This window comes from Rhipicephalus sanguineus, chromosome 10 (genome assembly GCF_013339695.2).
Source record: "Rhipicephalus sanguineus isolate Rsan-2018 chromosome 10, BIME_Rsan_1.4, whole genome shotgun sequence".
Classification (NCBI taxonomy): Eukaryota; Metazoa; Arthropoda; class Arachnida; order Ixodida; family Ixodidae; genus Rhipicephalus; species Rhipicephalus sanguineus.
Window position 1 is genome coordinate 6,094,362 of NC_051185.1, and position 18,259 is coordinate 6,112,620.

Genomic DNA, 18,259 nt, shown 5'->3' on the forward strand with positions numbered 1-18,259 from the left:
AAAGAGTTAGCGAAGACACCGGTACGACAGCTGATCTCGCGGATTTTTTTTGAATGATCATTTCTATGTGACATTCAAGCATCTAGTATTTTAGAGTTTGTGGAGCAGTCCACCATAAAATTGTTGATTGCAATTGCTAGTTTCATCAAATGGATTAACTAAGTAACTATTCTCAGGTCGTCGCAGCTGCATAGAATATCGGAGAGGCAGAGTTGTTGCTATGTACTCGACAACGCGTCGACACTGCCCGCGCATGGGCTGGGCTTACCTTAAAAGCCTCAAACCAGGGTCATTATTTTACTTCGACCTCCCTTCGCAAAATAGGCTGCCTGCTGAATTTGCAGCATTTATTTTTTCGTAGTATGAATGGCTGCATTGTTCAAGAGGTGACTGATACCAAGAGTTTCGCGTGACAATTGCCCTTCATAATAAAGCATCCCCACGCACGCAATTTCATAGATAAGGTAATTTAATTACTATTTCAGGTGTACTGTTCTTAATTAACTTCTAGCTAGTCACGCCGAGAATTAGGGCAAGTTCGACGCCACTTTTCCTAATAATCGTGTATATTTTGTAATCGTCTATAGTTGTTCCCAGAGCTTTCATAACACGTTCTGGTATGGAACAGCCATGCGTGAAGCCAATTATTTTTGTCTGGTGGTTCGAAAATGTTACAAGCAACGCCCGGATGGCTGGAGGTCAAGATGGCTGGCAGGTAGCTAAATAAATGCTGTGCACATTTAAAGGACCCCTGACAGCGAAATTTTTGTTGGTGACTTTTTGGCTGTAATTTGTAGCTTTGTGTCTGGTAATCTCTAAATTAAATCGTAAATGCTCTAGCGTATCGTACAACTAATTCTAGCATAGTTAATTGTGACCATTTTAGCATCACTTCAAAACGCCCGCCTAAAAACCACAAGAAACTGGCGCCCCATGCGGGGGAGCGTCAAAGACACGTGCACTCAAGCTGTGGTGACGTTGACAGCGCGGTTTTCAAATCGGGGCCCCGAGCGCGGTAGAGATTGAAAGTATGTGGGTGCCTCGGTATGGGTTAAACCTGTTAAGCGCGTGTCCCCTCACGAAAACTACCTCGAGAGCAGCCCGACAACACAGCCAGTGGGGTGCGGAACAATAGGCCTCGCCGGGTGCCAGTCGTCGTATTGTGCACGTGCGCCCCGCAAAGCTTCTGTGACGTCCACAATACTTGCTTTACACTTGGAACGTCACACGGGGCCTCTATCTACGTCATACCAGGATGTCGCAAGGTGCAGCCAACTCAAGTGAGCACTCACGCTTACTTTAAAACCAAATTAAGATATCTTAAAGGCAACGTTCGTCACTAATAATCGGTCAGATGTGCTCCCGTATACAGGAAAGTCAAACAACACAAAGATCTCGAGGTTTCAATTTTGGTGTCAGGGGTCCTTTAAAGTAAGCACTTTTTCATTTTCCCATTGCTCGTAGGTGGGTGACGAGTGGCAGCGTGACAAGTGCACCCGCTGCACGTGCAAGAAGGGTGGCCGTGCCGACTGTCAGCACGAGGTGTGCCCACCAGACCCTGTATGCCGTGAGGACCAAAAATTGGTGCGCCAGAGTGACAAAGACAGCTGCTGCGACGAGAAACACTGCCGTGAGTGCCCACGGCTTTCCCTGCCATCTGGGAGCTTTATTTCGTGCTTGTCCGTGCTCTTTAACTGCGCCTCTTTGATGATTTCATGCACAAACGACGAGCACGAGAGTTCCGATTGAGCTGTTCTGTGCGCTTCCGCTAGGTCGCAAGTGTAGAGTTATATAATGACCACGACCTCACAGAGGCACGGTTCGGCCCCCGCTGTGCGGTTCCAAAAGTAGCACAACTATTCACGAATAACACTTTAGCCTGAGCTCTCTCACACTATGGCGGTGTGCAAAGTGTTCTAGTGGCAACACTAGGGCACAGAGAGAGAGAAGAGGAAAGGCAGGGAGGATTACCAGACGAACGTGCGGTTTGCTACCCTGCACTGGGGATAAGGGAATGGGGAATAGAAAGAGGAAGAGAGAGAGAGGAGGAGACACTGCACGTACAAAGGGGTACAATCGGTCACTGAGACTGGAGCTTCTCCGACTTTCATGACATCAGCGCTCTGACATTCCATTCGCGAATCGCGGCATTTGAGAGGACCGTGGGTGAGCTGTGGTGATTACTGAAGCGCTGAAAACACTGGATCGAGAATTTCCAGCAGTTGCAGGGCACTTCGGGCTGTCGGAGTGTTTAGCTTATTCAAAAGCATGAGTATGGGCAGCTCACTCTAGCTCGAAGCACCTGAGGCGTGCACCGCACCTCGAACAGCTTGTCGCACAGCATAAGTGTAAAAGACGGGCATTTGACAGTCATTTTCGGCTACTTATTTGAATACATGGCATATTCAATGTCAGCCTAACGGTCTTTGCGTGTTCTTGAGGCGCATCTTAGATTCAGAATACAGATTATTGGTCTTGTATGAGAGGAAGAAGCACAAGGATAACCATGGTCGGGGCATCTATAAGCGACAAATAGAACATCTGTAATCTACAGCAAAACTTACGAGGCTTTAGACGCCATCCAGGAGAAAGAGCACCAAAGGTTTAAAGCAGCTGAGACAAAGAGTCAACTCTTTACGAAAAGACGAGCAGAAAGCATTTTGAAAATTTCATACATTCTTCGCGCATCGCATCTCACCGTTTATATTTCAGCACAAACAACCAGAAGCAAGATTCCGACCCCTCTTTCCAGAATGAATTTAAAAAAAAACATGAAGAACTAAACCAGAACTGCCGGGATGTTCTTCGGCCAGCAATATTCATGAAAATATTCTTGCAGCTGCTTCCACCGCACTCTATGCGGCAGAGAATTCGGTGGAAAGGCGCAATGACTCTAAGCGTTCATAAAGCGTCCTAAAGATGTGCACCGGCCGAAAACAGCCAAAAGAAAAAAAAACACGAATTGACTCAAGCTGTGATGTAGAGACTCGCGACAAAGACATTGGCGCCGCGTACCCACCCATCCGTTTTTGTCCTCCTTTCATGCTTTTATCAGCAAGTACGCGTTCTGTAGAGAGAGAGAGAAAGAAAGAAAGGCGCTACATATTTCTAAGAACCGGCGGCACCGGCTGTATTTGATGATGTCAAGACACGTCGCTGTTGCGAACAAACGGACGCGGGTCCCTTTATCGCCAAGGTCGTTTCGGGGCAGCTTCACCGCGCACCCCATTCATCGAGCATAAGGGATATTCTCGAAAATTACCAGGCTCTACGCGGCTGCAGCACAACGCTGTAAAAAAAAGAAAAAAAAAAGTGTACGGAGGATTTTTTTTTTTTTCACGAGCCATATTTTTATATCTTCGATACGAGGGAAGACGTGCGGGTTCGTCCAAGTAATGACGTGATTACGGTGTTGCCTGCCATCCATTCTACAGAGCTCGTCGTTAAAAGCGGGCACTGTTGCGAAAGCTATACATCTTGGACACGCTTTAACTGGAAAATTATTCAGGACGGTAACGCTATCGCAAGCACCGGTGGCTCGCGACACGTCGGGATCCTTCGAGTGCGCAGTAAAGAAGTGGCTGGTCGCGTGTGTTTCTGCAACGACAGAAAATTAGGGGCCGGATTCCTAAAGCGTTTCATTCGTAAGCGCTGTTTCCTGTCGCCGATCCGCCTTCGCTAATAACACATGTCTGTCATCAGGATTCACCGTCGTGTGCTCTTAAAAACGATTCAATAGCGTAAGCGTCCTATTTCGCAAATACTGGCCTCGATTAGCAAATATGCTAGCCCAGTAGCAAACTTCAGCCGTAACATCAAGAAGGTTCCACGACGTCTGTAAATTACTATGTGCTCACTCCTGATTCCACAAAGATTGAACAAGGAAAGGAAATAAGTGAAAGGGTTAAAAAGGAACAAGAGAGAGGAAATATTGGTAAAAACCCGTTTCCTCGAAACGACAGTGAGAGTGACCGCTGGCTCGATGTACTTCGCGTGAAACATGCCGTTATTCGCAGAACGCAGCTCTATTACATGCTGTCGCTGAAAGAGACATTTCGAAGCGTTATATATATATTTGTTCCCGCGTCCATGGCTCCCAAAGCCAAGCCAGTGACTTCTCAGATATTTTGATAAAGGCTTACTACACAAGTTCCGGCGAACTCGGTATCTAATTTCAAAGATTGTGCCGCGCATGAGAATCTGCAGTCTGGCAGCGATAGAATTCGGGGTGTTAATAAATTCTTGCTGATCAGCAGCACGATGGTACGTCCGATAGCCGTGCGCAACAGTTTCTACATACTTACCGAATGACGTATCACAGTAGTGTCTTTTTCTATTAGAAGTATATAAGGAAACGATGGTGCCAACGCGTGGCGCCAGCTGCTCCGTCTCCGTTGGGTAATATGCAAAGGCTCATGGAACACTCACGCATCCAGTTGTTCAATACAAAAAGGTGTCCACTCAACACAAAAGTTCACAAAATACAAATATTTACACAAATGAAATGTCCACACGTAACATAAATGTTTGCTAAGATGTTACAGCCGATCGTAGATCATTTGTAAATTGTCTCTTAAGAGGCGCACTCTAACCACAACATTTATGTTTTCTAAAATAATTCTGCACAAACACGAAACTAAAGAAACACATGGTCGGGAATACAGGTTGATACGACGCTAACTTGTGTTGTTTTCGCTTCGATTGGCCTACATACGAGTGTCGATTACCATTCGCTGATGTCCCTGCAGCAAACATATATTAGATGAAGGCGCAGATTACCTTCCGAGACGGCCTTGGCCTTCATGACGATGCTCGGTATTGCCCAGGGAAATACTTACGGTCGTGGGACGGGCGCCCACGGAGCAGCGAGGAATAGTGTACGCGTATCCCTTCCATTATGGCAGCCATTTTTCTCAGCTGACGGAGCGACGGGAAGAGATAACGCAAGCATGGAGTCCAAAGAAGGACGTAGATATGTTTTGATATATATGAGGAGAGATATAGAGTGGCGTGTGCGCTGATGCGACTCAGCCGCGATGTGTGGTGGTGGTTGTGATGTTGCAGCAGGCAGGGTTAGCCGGGCATACATAGCCCGGCATACAAACCAAACCTAACCTAACCCATACATTACCTAACTTAACCTAATGCGAAATGAGCGGAGTTGGGGTTCTGTTTTGTTCTGTACTGTTCTGTTCAAGGTGACTTGCTGTGCAGAGGTTGATATCTACATCGCCTCGGCTATTCCGTTTCTATAAATTCTTCAGCGCAAACAAAAAGGAAAAAAGAAATAGTTACCCGAAAAACAAAAGTGAACAAGTAAAGAAAGAAAATATAGCAAACATAACCAAATAAAGAAAACATGGCAGTGGGCAGTTCGCTTGCAAGAGATCACTTTGCAATAGAACGTATACACACGTACACATCTCTGTCCAAGTTTGCGCACATCACGCGGATTAACACATCATTTCGTACATAGCGCTCGTGATGAGATACGGTGCACTGATAATTGGGACGAAACTGGCATGGAACTAGCCTTACACTCCCTCCAGTATATATGAAAAGTTTCGACACTGCATCGTTCGAAAATATGTCGCTCGTCGCGCAATTTCGAAATTTTCGATGAAAGCTTGTACAAAAATTCTCTTAATGATGCGCCACGTGCATTGAATATAAACGGCCATCGGTGCGATCGAAAATAGTGCGAGTCGTTTCGCGCCAATTACTGTTCGCAAACGATGGCCTTAACCGATTAACTGTTTGTAGGGCTAAGAGAAGCAACTTACAGGGCTAGCACTGCAGTTTAAAATACGTTGCATGCCATGGTCGCTTTATTAGTTCTCTATAAACGAAACGATGTGCAGGCATTTCAATTTCAAGTGTTCTTGAAAGGTGAGCCGTAAGTTGAGGGCTTCTTGCTTTGAGATTGTTCTTGGTTATATATTACGAAGTACTTCGACGCCGACACCGGAATTTCTGCGAAAGGAGCTCTTTAATGCAATAGCGTTAAAAGTCTGCGGAGCGAAGAAAAAAATCGACCTTTCATTCTGCCGCTGTCTCCGACTTTACTCAGAAATACAGTTTCTGGCACGTTAAGATGACTGGTCTATAGGCGGCTGTCTGTGGAGGTGCTACTCGAACACTGTCCCCTTCATTGGTCAGGCCGCGCGGAGGGAAGGCACTTTTGTGCTTCTTCGAAACAACTTCGCGCAAGTTCACTACTATGCCTTCACTCACTATCTCTCAATATCTCTCACTATCTCTAATCTTTGTAGTTCCCTTTCCCATTCTCCAAGCGTACGGTAGCCAACCAGACGCTTTTCTGGTTATTCTCCCTGCCTTCTGCGTATCTGTTTCCTCCCTTCCTTTGTCTTTGCAAGGCCAGCGCGGGGAAAAAAAGAAAAACGATGATTTTTGTCTCTACGTTTCCTTTTCTGATGACTGAGAAGGAAGTATTGATTTCTGAAAAGCTCGTTCTGCAATTTACGGCGCCTTGTTCTACGAATGACGATAACACGAGCGAAAAGGACGGAGGGACTTCTTTCCAAGAAAGAAATGCACGATATAAAACGGAGCACTTTCCGCTTAAAACGCCAGGTTTGGTCGATTCTTGAAAGGAGAGCTGCCTTCAACTTAAGTTGAAAGAACTGTTGAAAGCAAAACGTCAACAGGGGTCCAGATGTGAAACAAACAAATGCGACATCGGAGAGCTTTTCTTATTGCCACCTTTGCTTCTTATTTTCATCGCACAACGGTGTCTTCATCTGACAGGTGTCAAGAACATGTGAGGCATATTTTTCACACAATTTCGTTGACGCCCTGAAAGCATCAAACCTCCACGCAAACCTGACACGTGTTTATAACGCCTCTCGGTTAGTTCGGTGCATTACAATGTGGTAGGTTACAACTAATGGGGGTTCATTCACGCTTCCTCGTCAATTGCGACATACTGAAGCACTAAACGTTCACGGAAACAATTAGTTTAACAATCACGCAAACGAAGCCTCACTAACCATAACTAACAATATGTGTGTAAGGCGGCACGTACGAAAGCATTCGCATCAGGAACACGAAGCAAACAAGGGCTCAAATTATTGTCACCCGAAAATTCACCACAAAACCACACAGCGGCACACGATGAAGAGACCCAACATTCTTGGCGCATACATCCTAGCACTAACTCCAACGAAACCGCTGAGTCATGCACACATGTTCCTAAACGACAATTCAGAGGGGTAAAGAATTCTTGGTCTTATCCTAAGAAACGACAGAATCGCTACGCGCCATCGTACAATCGGCCTGTCATCAGTGGAGCTTGGCAATGTACGCAAACGAGCGGCCTACAAAAATATTTCTAATTCTTTGTTGTTCCTGGTTAACTTTTTTTCTGTCGTATGGCTTGTGAAGTGCACTAGGGCGGAAATAAACAAAAATCCCTGGAGTTCCTTAAGTAACCCTAAGGCGACTTAAGACGAATGCTATTAGGCATGCACGAAAGTATTCGTTGGCATTGTTTTCGGTAGTTTCTTGACATGGATTGTTCTGCATGCTACGATAGCGCGTTAGAGAAAATGTGGCAAATCTTGGAATCAATTAAGACTCATACGCGAGGCAAGTTCGCAGATGGATTCATTTTTAAGTTCAACTGTTTTCTCGGGGGCCTCCTGGCGCTTCTTCTTTATCTCCTCGGCTTCGCGCTTCGGCAAAGGAGAAGCGAGAGCACAGCTCGAGCCGTGCTTGAGAGATCACTTGACTCTTTGTAGCGTTCGTGTTGATGCCGAAGAGTTATTTTCGAGGTCGACTGAACGATAACGCATAAAAGGCTTTCACCTTAAGAGGTGACGTACGGTCGTACAGAAATTCTGATACCGCGGTGGTCTCTGCCAGGCCACAAAACAGGCGACTCCGTCCTGAAGACGCGAATCTGTCGTAGGTCTGACACTTCGTATGAAAGGCCATTTTTTTTCTGGGTGGCAGAAAATTCGTCGACAAAAGGCCGGGCATATGACACAAATATGTCCTACTGTGGAAGAGTTTGTAGCGGATTCTTTTTTTTTTTTTTCAACTGGCATCATTCCAGTCCACGAAAAAGTACCATGGCAGCGAAATCGCCGAATACACGTGCAGCTGGAGGCCAAGCAGTAACGTATATCCTTGGGCTCCACCACCTCTGTCCTTGGCCGGCACCGAGCAAACACATAAAATGGAACAGTCGTAAGGGCCCGCTACTCGGCGCGGTAGCGTCGCAATCATTCTGAGGCAAAGAATAGCGACCCCAGGAAGAATGATATTGCTGCTTTCCGCGTCACGGTAGCTACGATCGAGTGAAATGGTCGTTAAATGTCCCGGGCGCACCGTTATACGATAGCCTGTAACCTTCGCTTCACTTTGTTCTTTATGATGTGGGCAGCTTCCACAGTCACTGTCGTTGTACTGCATAATGTTTAGATGGTGGCAATGTTATTAGTAATAAGTAACTGTCAGTGGCGTTGCCAGAATTCATAACGTGATTCTTGACGTAGCCAGAAATATTTTTGTTAGTGCGTGCGTTTTTATGTGTGCGTGTATACATACACATGAAAAAATTGAAACATTTCGGAGGGGGGCGGGTGTCGAACACCCCCAACCTCCCCACACCACCACCCTGGTTACACCAGTGGTAACTGCAGTCGTCGTGAGGTGCCTCTTCGATGCGCGCTGAAAGGTACTAGCGTTTCCGTGGCGCACAGCCCTTAATTATATTTCATTTGGATTCGAGTTCTCGCGTTAGTGAACTTCCCTCGAAGGCATTCGTGCTGGTCTAGTGGTTACGGTGCTCGGTTACAGACCCGAAGGGCACGGGTTCGATGCGCGGCCGCGGCGGTCGCACATCGATGGAGGCAAAAAAAAGTCACAGTTTCGCCGCAAGCGCGAAGCAATGAATGCGATAGCAAGAATTTGAAATGTCGCACGAAGAACCAGAAGCAGCTCGATACTTGCAGCGCGCCGCTGAAGCACAAAGAAGGACGCCCTGAATGAACGCACAGGCATGCACAGGGCAAGCGTGAAATAACAACTGTCACAGTTGTTACGTCTATGTGCTTGCGCGATCAGTTTCGATTTCGCCGATGGAATTCGGTTACGAATATCTCAAACTACGTTCAACTTTTGGGATTTCTAAAAAAATAGGTATGGTATAAGTTGGCACGCACTACAACTTTGTAATGTAAACACCTGCCCTCAAGTGAATAATTGGAAAGTTAATTAACGAGTTTTTTGTTAATTAGTAGAAACAGTATCGTTTTAACTGTGGCAAAGTATTTCTGCCTCGACGTGGAGTTCGTGTGCGAAAACGACAGGAGCCTTACTGGCATAGGTTTTTATAAAAAATCTATTGTGTCTAAAAAAAATAACACCCTGTATATATATCAGTTCCCGTTCCTTGTATACGGTGATTAATAAGTAATATGAAGTGCAGGCCCACGTACAAAGACGCAAAAATTTGCATTTATTGGACGTTTAGACCGGGGACAGGCCTTCGTCAAGGTTTAGTGTAGAGGTGCAGTCGCTGACTTTATACGCGCTCACTCTTTCCTCGCGCCTCCCTTAGAAAGATGGATGTGCTTTGTGTACATCTATCTGCTGGTTTGACCGACAGTTTTTATTGTACTGTACGGTCATGCTACCTTGTGCTGACACTCGGACATTGTCGGTCATTTCATTTCTTTATTTCAGAGGACGTGGTTGAACTGTGCCCAGAACTGAGCCTGCCCAAGTGTAAGAAGGGTGACGTGGCCAAGACCAGGACGGACGAAAGGGGTTGTCCATTGTACTTCTGTGGTAAGACACACTTCTGAACGATTCTTGAAGAAACGCTGAACAGAATCATGAAATGAATACATGATTTTTTAATGTCGACTTTCCTTGGCGGAAACGAACCAATCCGAAAATTTTCATTGTATTCTCGCTCATATGCACATCTAGAGTGTCAACTCCTACCAGGTATAAAAGCCCCCAAAACTTAGTTGCGTGAGTTAGGTGATTACTCATGCACACCCAACAACAGATATAGTCAAAGTGATACGTAGCATGATAGTTTGTTTTTATTCTGTCCAACTCTAATAACTGTTTCATGGTACGGTATGATAAACTTTATAAAATAGAGTCCAAAGGGGTCGATCTGAAAGGTAAGACCAATGCGGGCCACTCGCACGCCGGTGCTCTTACTTAATATCATTCTGCTCGATATAGGACATGGAGTCGGTGAAAATGATCGTTACAAACTGGAGGCGCCGGCATTTACAAAAACATGTGAATAAGGAAACTGTTCATGCACTTAGGTCCTTTACATTTGATCTTCAGTGTACTGGTATTTTAGCAGGACGCGAATGCAAAATATTGTGACGAACCATTCGGGTAGTCTTGAGAAAACTGTTTATTGAGGGCCAACTTGTCAAAAACAAGAAGCGTTCTCCTTCTTGATCGAGCGGCTCTTCACTTCTTCCTTTGTTTTCTGGCCACAGTCATACGTGATCCGATAGCGTGCGGCGAAGGCGCGTGTCGTCGTGGCCTATTCTTGTTACTACAGCGCGCCGTTGTCTGCTGGAAGGGCGCGCGTAGTTTGAAAGTTGTTTCGTGACTTGCGTCAATATTCTGAACATGCCTCTTTTAATCTTGTCAGGGAGTGTATTTCAAAGTGTTTGCGCTCTGATAGAGGATTCTGCGTTGCAACGCGCAGCTGTTTCACGAAGCTTATCTCTTTTTAAAGGAGCACTGACACACAAATTTTGCACCTTGTTTTTTTTTGTTGTTGTTGTTGCAATGGATAGCTTATGATACACTTATCACGGCTGCAAACCTCGTTTGCGCGAGTGCGCGACGGTTATTTATTTAGAGACGTTTTTAGAGCGCCCAGTCGCAGTTTCGGTTTCAAAGAGCACCGAGCTAGGCAGCATCCTCCGGCGGCCGGGAAAACACAGCTGGCCACGTGAACACGCAAAATTGTGACGTAGGCAGCGCGCGAGCGTGGGTGCGGTGGGCGCCGGACCAGGTCAAGTGGCGCCAGCTATGGAGGATTAGAAACAACTAACAAACGCGTAATCTATGTCCTCCGAGCATTCGGAAGCCCCCATCTCGACTCGCTAAGCTTACAGCATCGGTTATTTGACTATGGCTCTCAAAAACGGCGCCGAATCGGGACGAATACATTGCTGTCGAAGCTTAAAAGAGCACTGACATCAAATTTGAAAGTCGAGATGTACCCTTCATTCGATTGCTCGGTATGCATAGGTCTCCTTGGCCAAACTTGAATGGCGTCCGCCGCGTGGAAGTAATTTTATTTCGAGCGCAAACAGTGTACGAAAGCTCAACGGAAAATTGATCACGCTGCGACATCGACACTCGTGCTACGTAACAAGTGTGATACATTCCGACCATACCATCCTGAGTGACGATGCGCTGGTAACAATGACGTAGACGATCTGAATGTATTTATTGCGCCGCCGACGCCAGGCGACGCTCTCACCGGCTCTCACTCCCAGCCAGTGGCTCTCCTCGCTGTCCCGATCAGTGCCTGCGATTCATCGTGTCGTATCGACTGATTTGTCATGTGATCCTCAGCGCGAGTGCGATCAGTTGGAGCGACTACGTGCCAGCATGTTGGGGAACCGCTGCGTAGTACGGACCTTCTCGTCGAGGCGCGGAAAAAGCGGAAAGTGCGTGGCGTTTCATTACACGTACGGTACACGCCAACACGACCACAAGTTATCGAAGTGGAGCAGCTTATAGATAAATATCATCGCTAACAAGTAATACGTATGTAGCGTTATTAGTGAATGTTAGTTCGTCCGTGGACTTCCTTGCACTAGCGTAATACCGGGTTACTGCAGCCGTAACCGTGAGAGGCCGGATAGGTGGGGCCATCTGGCGGCGCAGAATTGTTATTGTAGAAACCTATCGTATTCTATTTGTCCGCTGGTGTGCATTCGCTATGCCGATATTCCATAGACCCCTTTGCGTATACCGGAATGTTGTGCACGCTAAAATTCTCTGATACATCTAATTGAGACACACCAGCGAGTATGGCCCAAGCGTGCGTCCCCGGGCACCTCCTCGTTGCTGCTTGGAACAGCGTCCATTTCTGAATCGCTGTTTTGCAAAGCGTCGACGCGAAAATGATTCGCGACGTCGCGTATCGCGGTGATTTAAGTTCCAGAATGCCGTCTTCAACACTAGTCGACACTTTTGACGGCGACGACGGCGATGCTGGTGACAAGGCATGACTGAACGCGCGCGCCTAGCAGACGAAATGTTAGCTGAGCAGCTGATCCTCACGTCACTCCTTTCTGTGGACAAGTGGTAAACTGGGCGCGGTCTGGAATTGACCGCGAGGGAGCGCTGCCAGCGCTAAGAAATGGCGGGCTTGCCGGCCGTTTTGAATCGTGCTAGATACCGGTGATATAAATCAATAAAACAGATAGTTATTCGTCCCTCAGTTGCATTTTCGGTCGTGAATCGCTACTAGGGGGTAGATAACTACTCGTGGATGCAAAAATCTTGTCATGCGTAAATTTGATGTCAGTGCTCCTTTAAGGACATGAATCTAAAGCAAATGGAAGCATCAGTTCGGAACTTACACGTTACAGAGCGCACGACGGCCACTTAATAGATTCGAAGTGGACGACAACCGCTTTTGGCAGTGCTGCCATGTTTTTCGGAGGCGCGAATGTTTCGCCGGCGAAGCTTGCCGTGCAAGTTGGACAGCTCTCGCGCGTGCGGCGACGGCCGACGTTCTGCGGCACCGCGCCGTTGCGGCAGGCTTGCCGCTAGCGTGAGCGGGCCATAACATCTGCCAACGGGCACGACGAAAGAACAGTGGAAGAGAACACAACTAGCACACGCAAAGCCACAGGCAAGGAGGAAGAAATGGCAGGTAGCACGGCACAAGCGCAAGGGCACAACCAGCCACCAGCCAACGCAAACTCGTGACGTAGGTTTGTTTACACATCCGCCGCGTTGATGTCGGCGTCGCGAAGCGCTCGCATCTCGCTCAGTCGCGCGGCATGCACTTTAAAATTGATTTTAAATATGTTCTAGGCTATATTGGCCCTTGATATTTCGTAGACGTTGTGTACGGCTCCACATACATCTATTTCACTCATTATCTCGCCTTCGAAATTTTGTGTCAGTGCTTCTTTAAAGAAATGTGCTTAAGTAGAGGTCGGTGCTTATGTGTGGCGCCAGTATTCCTTGCCTTTTGCATGAGAGTTGTCGTCGTGAAGTTGTCAAAATCACAAGTCTATACAAACGCACTCATGAATGGATTAACAGAGAGCTGAGCTAGTTGGTAAGTATTCATGCTAAAAAGACAGGGCGTGCAAACACGGACACAAGAAAGAAGTCAGGACACCACAAACGCCGGAGTTTGTGGTGTCCTGACTTCTTTCTTGTGTCCGTGTTTGCACGCGCTGTCTTTTTAGCATGAATGGATATTCACATAACTAATCCCACTGCAATAAATGTGTTCACTCGATAGCAGGGTTCCCATAGCGTAGCAGTTCCCGTAGCACTTGCAAATTGCCTTTTGACGGCCGCACTCTAACTACAGCAGTCGTATTCACTGAAACGAATGCAGCAGAAACACGAAAATACAAAAATTCAAGAAACCTGTTGCCAAGAATGCCTGTTAATAATAACAATGACAGGAATAATGTTTATGCCACCCCGACCACAGCTCGAGGATTCGCCAACCGAACACCCGGGCTTGTCATGCTATGATCAGGGAAACTGCAGTTATCAGGAAATGACTCAGCACTACAGCTCAGCCAGGGAAATGTACCCGCCAGCACACCAATCTCTTAAGAAGTTTTAGGAATGAGCTAGGAGGCGACTGCAGACAAATACCTATCCTAACCCCGTAGGCTATCGCTGCTACGTCCCGGACCAATACCCAAATACATTTAAGCATTGCAAACGAAAAGGGGATTTATTCCACGTGATGGTCGTACACAGCAGCAGACCATAGCAATCAGGAGGTAAATAACACTGAGCAGTGGGAGGCTGTGCTGCACAGCTGTGACCTTGACCTGCAGGCCAGGGTTATCAAGAGAACCGATAATGCCACCCGGGACCAGGGGCGCGTGGTCGTCGCCTTACCATGAAACCGCTCACCCGAATACATTGGTTTTGAAATACATTTTTGCTCACTATCTTCTTTAGTATGTTTGTAATATTTCTGATTCCTCAGAAACGTGTACTAGTGCGCTTGTCTTCATAATTGTACTTCGTAATAGTACAAAGGCATATCGTCACAGCGGATGCTAGCGCCGTCAGCTTCATTGATGTGAAGATGAAGAAACAAGGCCGAAAAGAACTCCGCGGGTCCCTTGAGCATTATTATTGCAGTTACAAGCAGGCTGAGAGTGCTTTGGGGCTCTCTAAATAATGAGTCACTCTACTTTGCAGAGTGGGGATCCCAGCGGAAATCATGAGAAGCCGGGCATCAATCTTCATTTTGTTCGTTCATTCCGCCCGGGCAGAATCGCACCTGTCGCACGCAATTTGTGCTCTCCCTGCGCCCGCTTCTCCCCCGACGGGTTGTCAGCCGCCAGGTACAAAAGCAGCAGACGCGGTGGAGCGTGCAAAATAGTTGCGAATACTCTGGCCACAAGAAACGAGCCTTTTGTATTTTTGGCTTACGCTAACGCCCGGCTTACAGCCGCATGATACGGAAGCCTCGGCTCTGACGTTTTTACGCGCCGGTTAAGTTCGGTAAACTCACACAACACACCACATCCTCCCTGTCGGTTGATGTAGCAGATAATGCGGAACTTTACTTATACCAGAACGTGGTACGATGCACAGATGACGTTTCCTTCCTTTCTTTCCGAACTAGTTTGCCAGTTACGTGTCATCTGCAGAAAATTAACTTTTCTAATGTGCAGGCATACGTGTTGAGTGAAAATTGCGATAAAAATATGCGCGATCCGTGCGACCGCCAGCATTCAAAATAGATGCGCCTTGCGCAGTGCGCACACGTTTTTCGTGCTTCTTACAGCGTAAACCGGCCCAGTACGTAAGTCATCCGCCATTTTTTCTTTGTCCGCAGGTTTATCAAAGAACTGCGTATTTTTTATGGTACGTCAGTATGACATCTATAGTCGGCGTATAGATTTACGACGTTGCAGCTTTCGTTCCATTTCGTTCGTAGGCATATTGGCTATGCCTTGTGGGTAAGTGTATTGGTCACAATACACTGAAGGAGGTAGACTGACAGTTGTGACCTTTGAGGGACAGTAGACTTTCTGCACACGAGTCTGCGAGATACGAAATGTGCACGTTAACTCTCTTTTCGAGATCATTGTACTCTGCTCGGAGAGTCGTGCGAGGCGCAGCTCTCCATAGGAAGCTAACGTCCATCTTTAAAGAGGGTTGCATATGTGGCAAATAAGGACTTACCATGAAGAGTGACAGGTATCCTCTTTTTTCTACTTTTTTTTTAGAGTGTTGTTCATTTTCACGCGAACCGTTCTATAGAAACATCTACACAGGTCCCCGTCAAGCCTCACCAGTTTTTCCGTTTGCTCCTTAAAACCCCTCTCTTGCTCGTAAATACAGCAAGCTGGACAATCTTAAACCACATCATGAAATACATATAACGGACTGCAACTTGCTTTCATACATGCAGTAGTTAATTATAAGAAAATTCAGACCAGGGCTTTATATGCAGCCCCATCTTAACTATACCTCCACAGGTGCATTGTATAGTTACTCACTCTGTCCTCTAAACTACGTATTAAACCAAAATCAATGCCTGATTATATTAGCGCGACAAATGGATATGAAAAAGAGCACATCTCGTTTAGAAAAAGGAACCTCTCTACGCTTGATTTCCGAGGGCTTGCGGTTTGGGGCGTCTGCTTGGTCCTTCTCACACCAGTATAGTGCAGTTTTGTATTGCATCATCTTCAGGATCAGCCCGCTCTCGAGGCTACCACAAAATGCCGCCGTTTCATGATCCGATGAAGGTAAGTCCACATATGCGGCCAGTCACCGTCTGATGGTAGAGAGGTGAGGCCTAAGCTGATGCCCAAGCATTTTATTTTAATCCGTTTACTTCCTGAACAATTTTGCTAAGAATTTATTGGCATCATCACTGGACACGCATTCGGATCTTGCGCTACGTCGATTCGCGCAATGCTTCGCACCAAATTTCACCCGAATTATCATTTTGTATATTTCATTTCAATACAAGTGTTTGATGCCGGGTTGCACCCTCAACTGATTGACGCCGCTTCCGTCACAGAAATAACGAAATCACTAAAAGAGCGTTTAGAAAATGTAGTTGGCAATTTAGAGTACGATGTACTACGGGATGGCAGTAAGCTGTTTCGATGAACTAGAAATGGCACGAGCCACTGGCGCTTCGCGACGGCGTCATTGGAGCCAAGTTTACCGCGACATATCTTCCATATACCACTTTACACACCCCGCAGAAATGTGATAGCCGCATCGATTGACTTCGTTAACATCTTGTGTTTAATTACTACTTGATTTCGTTTTTATCCAGGTATTAGGGGAATTTCAATCGCTGGGTATGGAAAATTCGTAAACTGGGGGTGTGCTGGAGCCGACGTTTATACAAGCGGACTTGTCTTCTTCAAGGCTGCAACTTTTTCATTACAAGCATCCATCCTCCCCTGACTCCTGCCTTTTTTTTTTAGTCGCTGGCTATGACTTTTATCTAAGACTTTGTAATCTTCTAGGCGGACTCAAAATAAAGCTATAATTGGCTTATGAATTTTGGCATACTCCGCACTGACAATGCTCTACGTTACGAAAGCCCTTAGGTAGGCATTTTCGATGCGTATTTAGTGCAAGGAAGTCATTCGGTGGTGCGTTAAAAAAACTCAACCATAATGACCACTCTACAAATGTGTGCTTTTTTATTTCTTATGTCCACCAAACCTCCGGTCTCTCTTATGAATACATTATTCACTTTCGTGTTACGACAAATTCCTATAGAAGAGGCTTCCCACAATTTTTTGTGATAACCTTCTACCCTACAGAGTGCGACCCGGCACTGTGCCCTCCCGTGGTGTGGCCCACCGACCTGGAGATTGGCCAGGAGGTCGTTATGACGCCAGAGGGCTGCTGCGCTACTCTCGAAGCAGTCTGCTACCCGGAAAAGTGTCCGCCCGAGCCTTCTTGCCCGCCCGGCACCAAGCTAGTCGCCACGCCCGGGGCATGCTGCAACAACTACAAGTGCAGTGAGTGACGAATCCGTGCTCGCCTCAGAGAAGTATTGACTTATTAACGCGAAAGCCTTAAATGCCTCACCAAACGCGAAAACTGGCCGCCGGCGTCGCTTGGTACAGGTGGTCTGTCGCTTGGTCAAAATGGGCCGATCACGGAGGCAGCACAAAACCTCGTTAGGTGCAGAAAACTTTCGGGGTGAGATGAGTGGGAGGGGGAGGTTGCTATAACACCAAGTGGTGTGATAGCCGATATCTAAGAAAGAAGGATCAACAGCTTTTCATTTATAAAGCGTAGGTATATTTAAACTTTTTATACGTTTCTACAGTGTGATGCTAACTAACATAATTTTATGTTCTATTTCGTTAACTTTATCAAATTTCTACGAGATCCTTGTGTCTTGTATCCTATCGCGGACTCCTGAAGCAGGCGTGTCGCCCCTCAATTTAGCGAGTTTAATTTACAATTTCGTGCTGTACAGGTTGTTAGATTCTAAGTTTGAGATTGCTTTATGTATATCATCGCTTTGTTGCATACTGGCTATACAAAATCCTTTATATGGGCAATATCTAGAGTTTCTCTGACGCTACTTGGCCTGCGGGCAAGTTTACGGCGAAGCAAACATAAAGGAGGAACCCATGTTTATATCAGGGCGTAAGAACTACCAGGAAGTTCAGAAATTCATAACATCCAACGGAGCGCGATACTTTGTAAAAATGCGCTTTCAGGTTCATTCAGCTGAGAAAGTAGGTCACAATACAAACTAAGAAAAAAGAACAGCCTGCTTCGCATGGGACTAAAAAACAAGCGGGCTTGGATGTTCAACAGTGTCAAACTTCATTCGCAGAGGGAAATACGTTATACTAAAAACGTGATGCACTGGTTTTTAATAACTACGATAGGGCGTTTTCTCCTACGAGCACTGGTGCGAGAGAACTGTTTTGAAAGCGCCAGTGGAAACGGCTTTGTATGTATCAGATAGTAATATCTCAGAGACCATTCCTATTTCGTTTCATGTGCGCGCGCGCGC

The 18,259-nt window shown here is 46.4% G+C and overlaps 1 protein-coding gene across 1 annotated transcript in view; it reads left to right on the forward strand.

The window, feature by feature from the left end:
• LOC119406893 (hemocytin) overlaps window positions 1–18,259 on the forward strand; it is a 162,907-nt gene that overhangs the window by 127,297 nt on the left and 17,351 nt on the right. Inside the window, exons 67-69 of the mRNA XM_049419568.1 lie at window positions 1,465–1,630; window positions 9,712–9,816; window positions 17,043–17,243. Of these exons, the coding sequence (XP_049275525.1) occupies window positions 1,465–1,630; window positions 9,712–9,816; window positions 17,043–17,243 (472 nt within the window). The remainder of the gene's footprint in view (window positions 1–1,464; window positions 1,631–9,711; window positions 9,817–17,042; window positions 17,244–18,259) is intronic.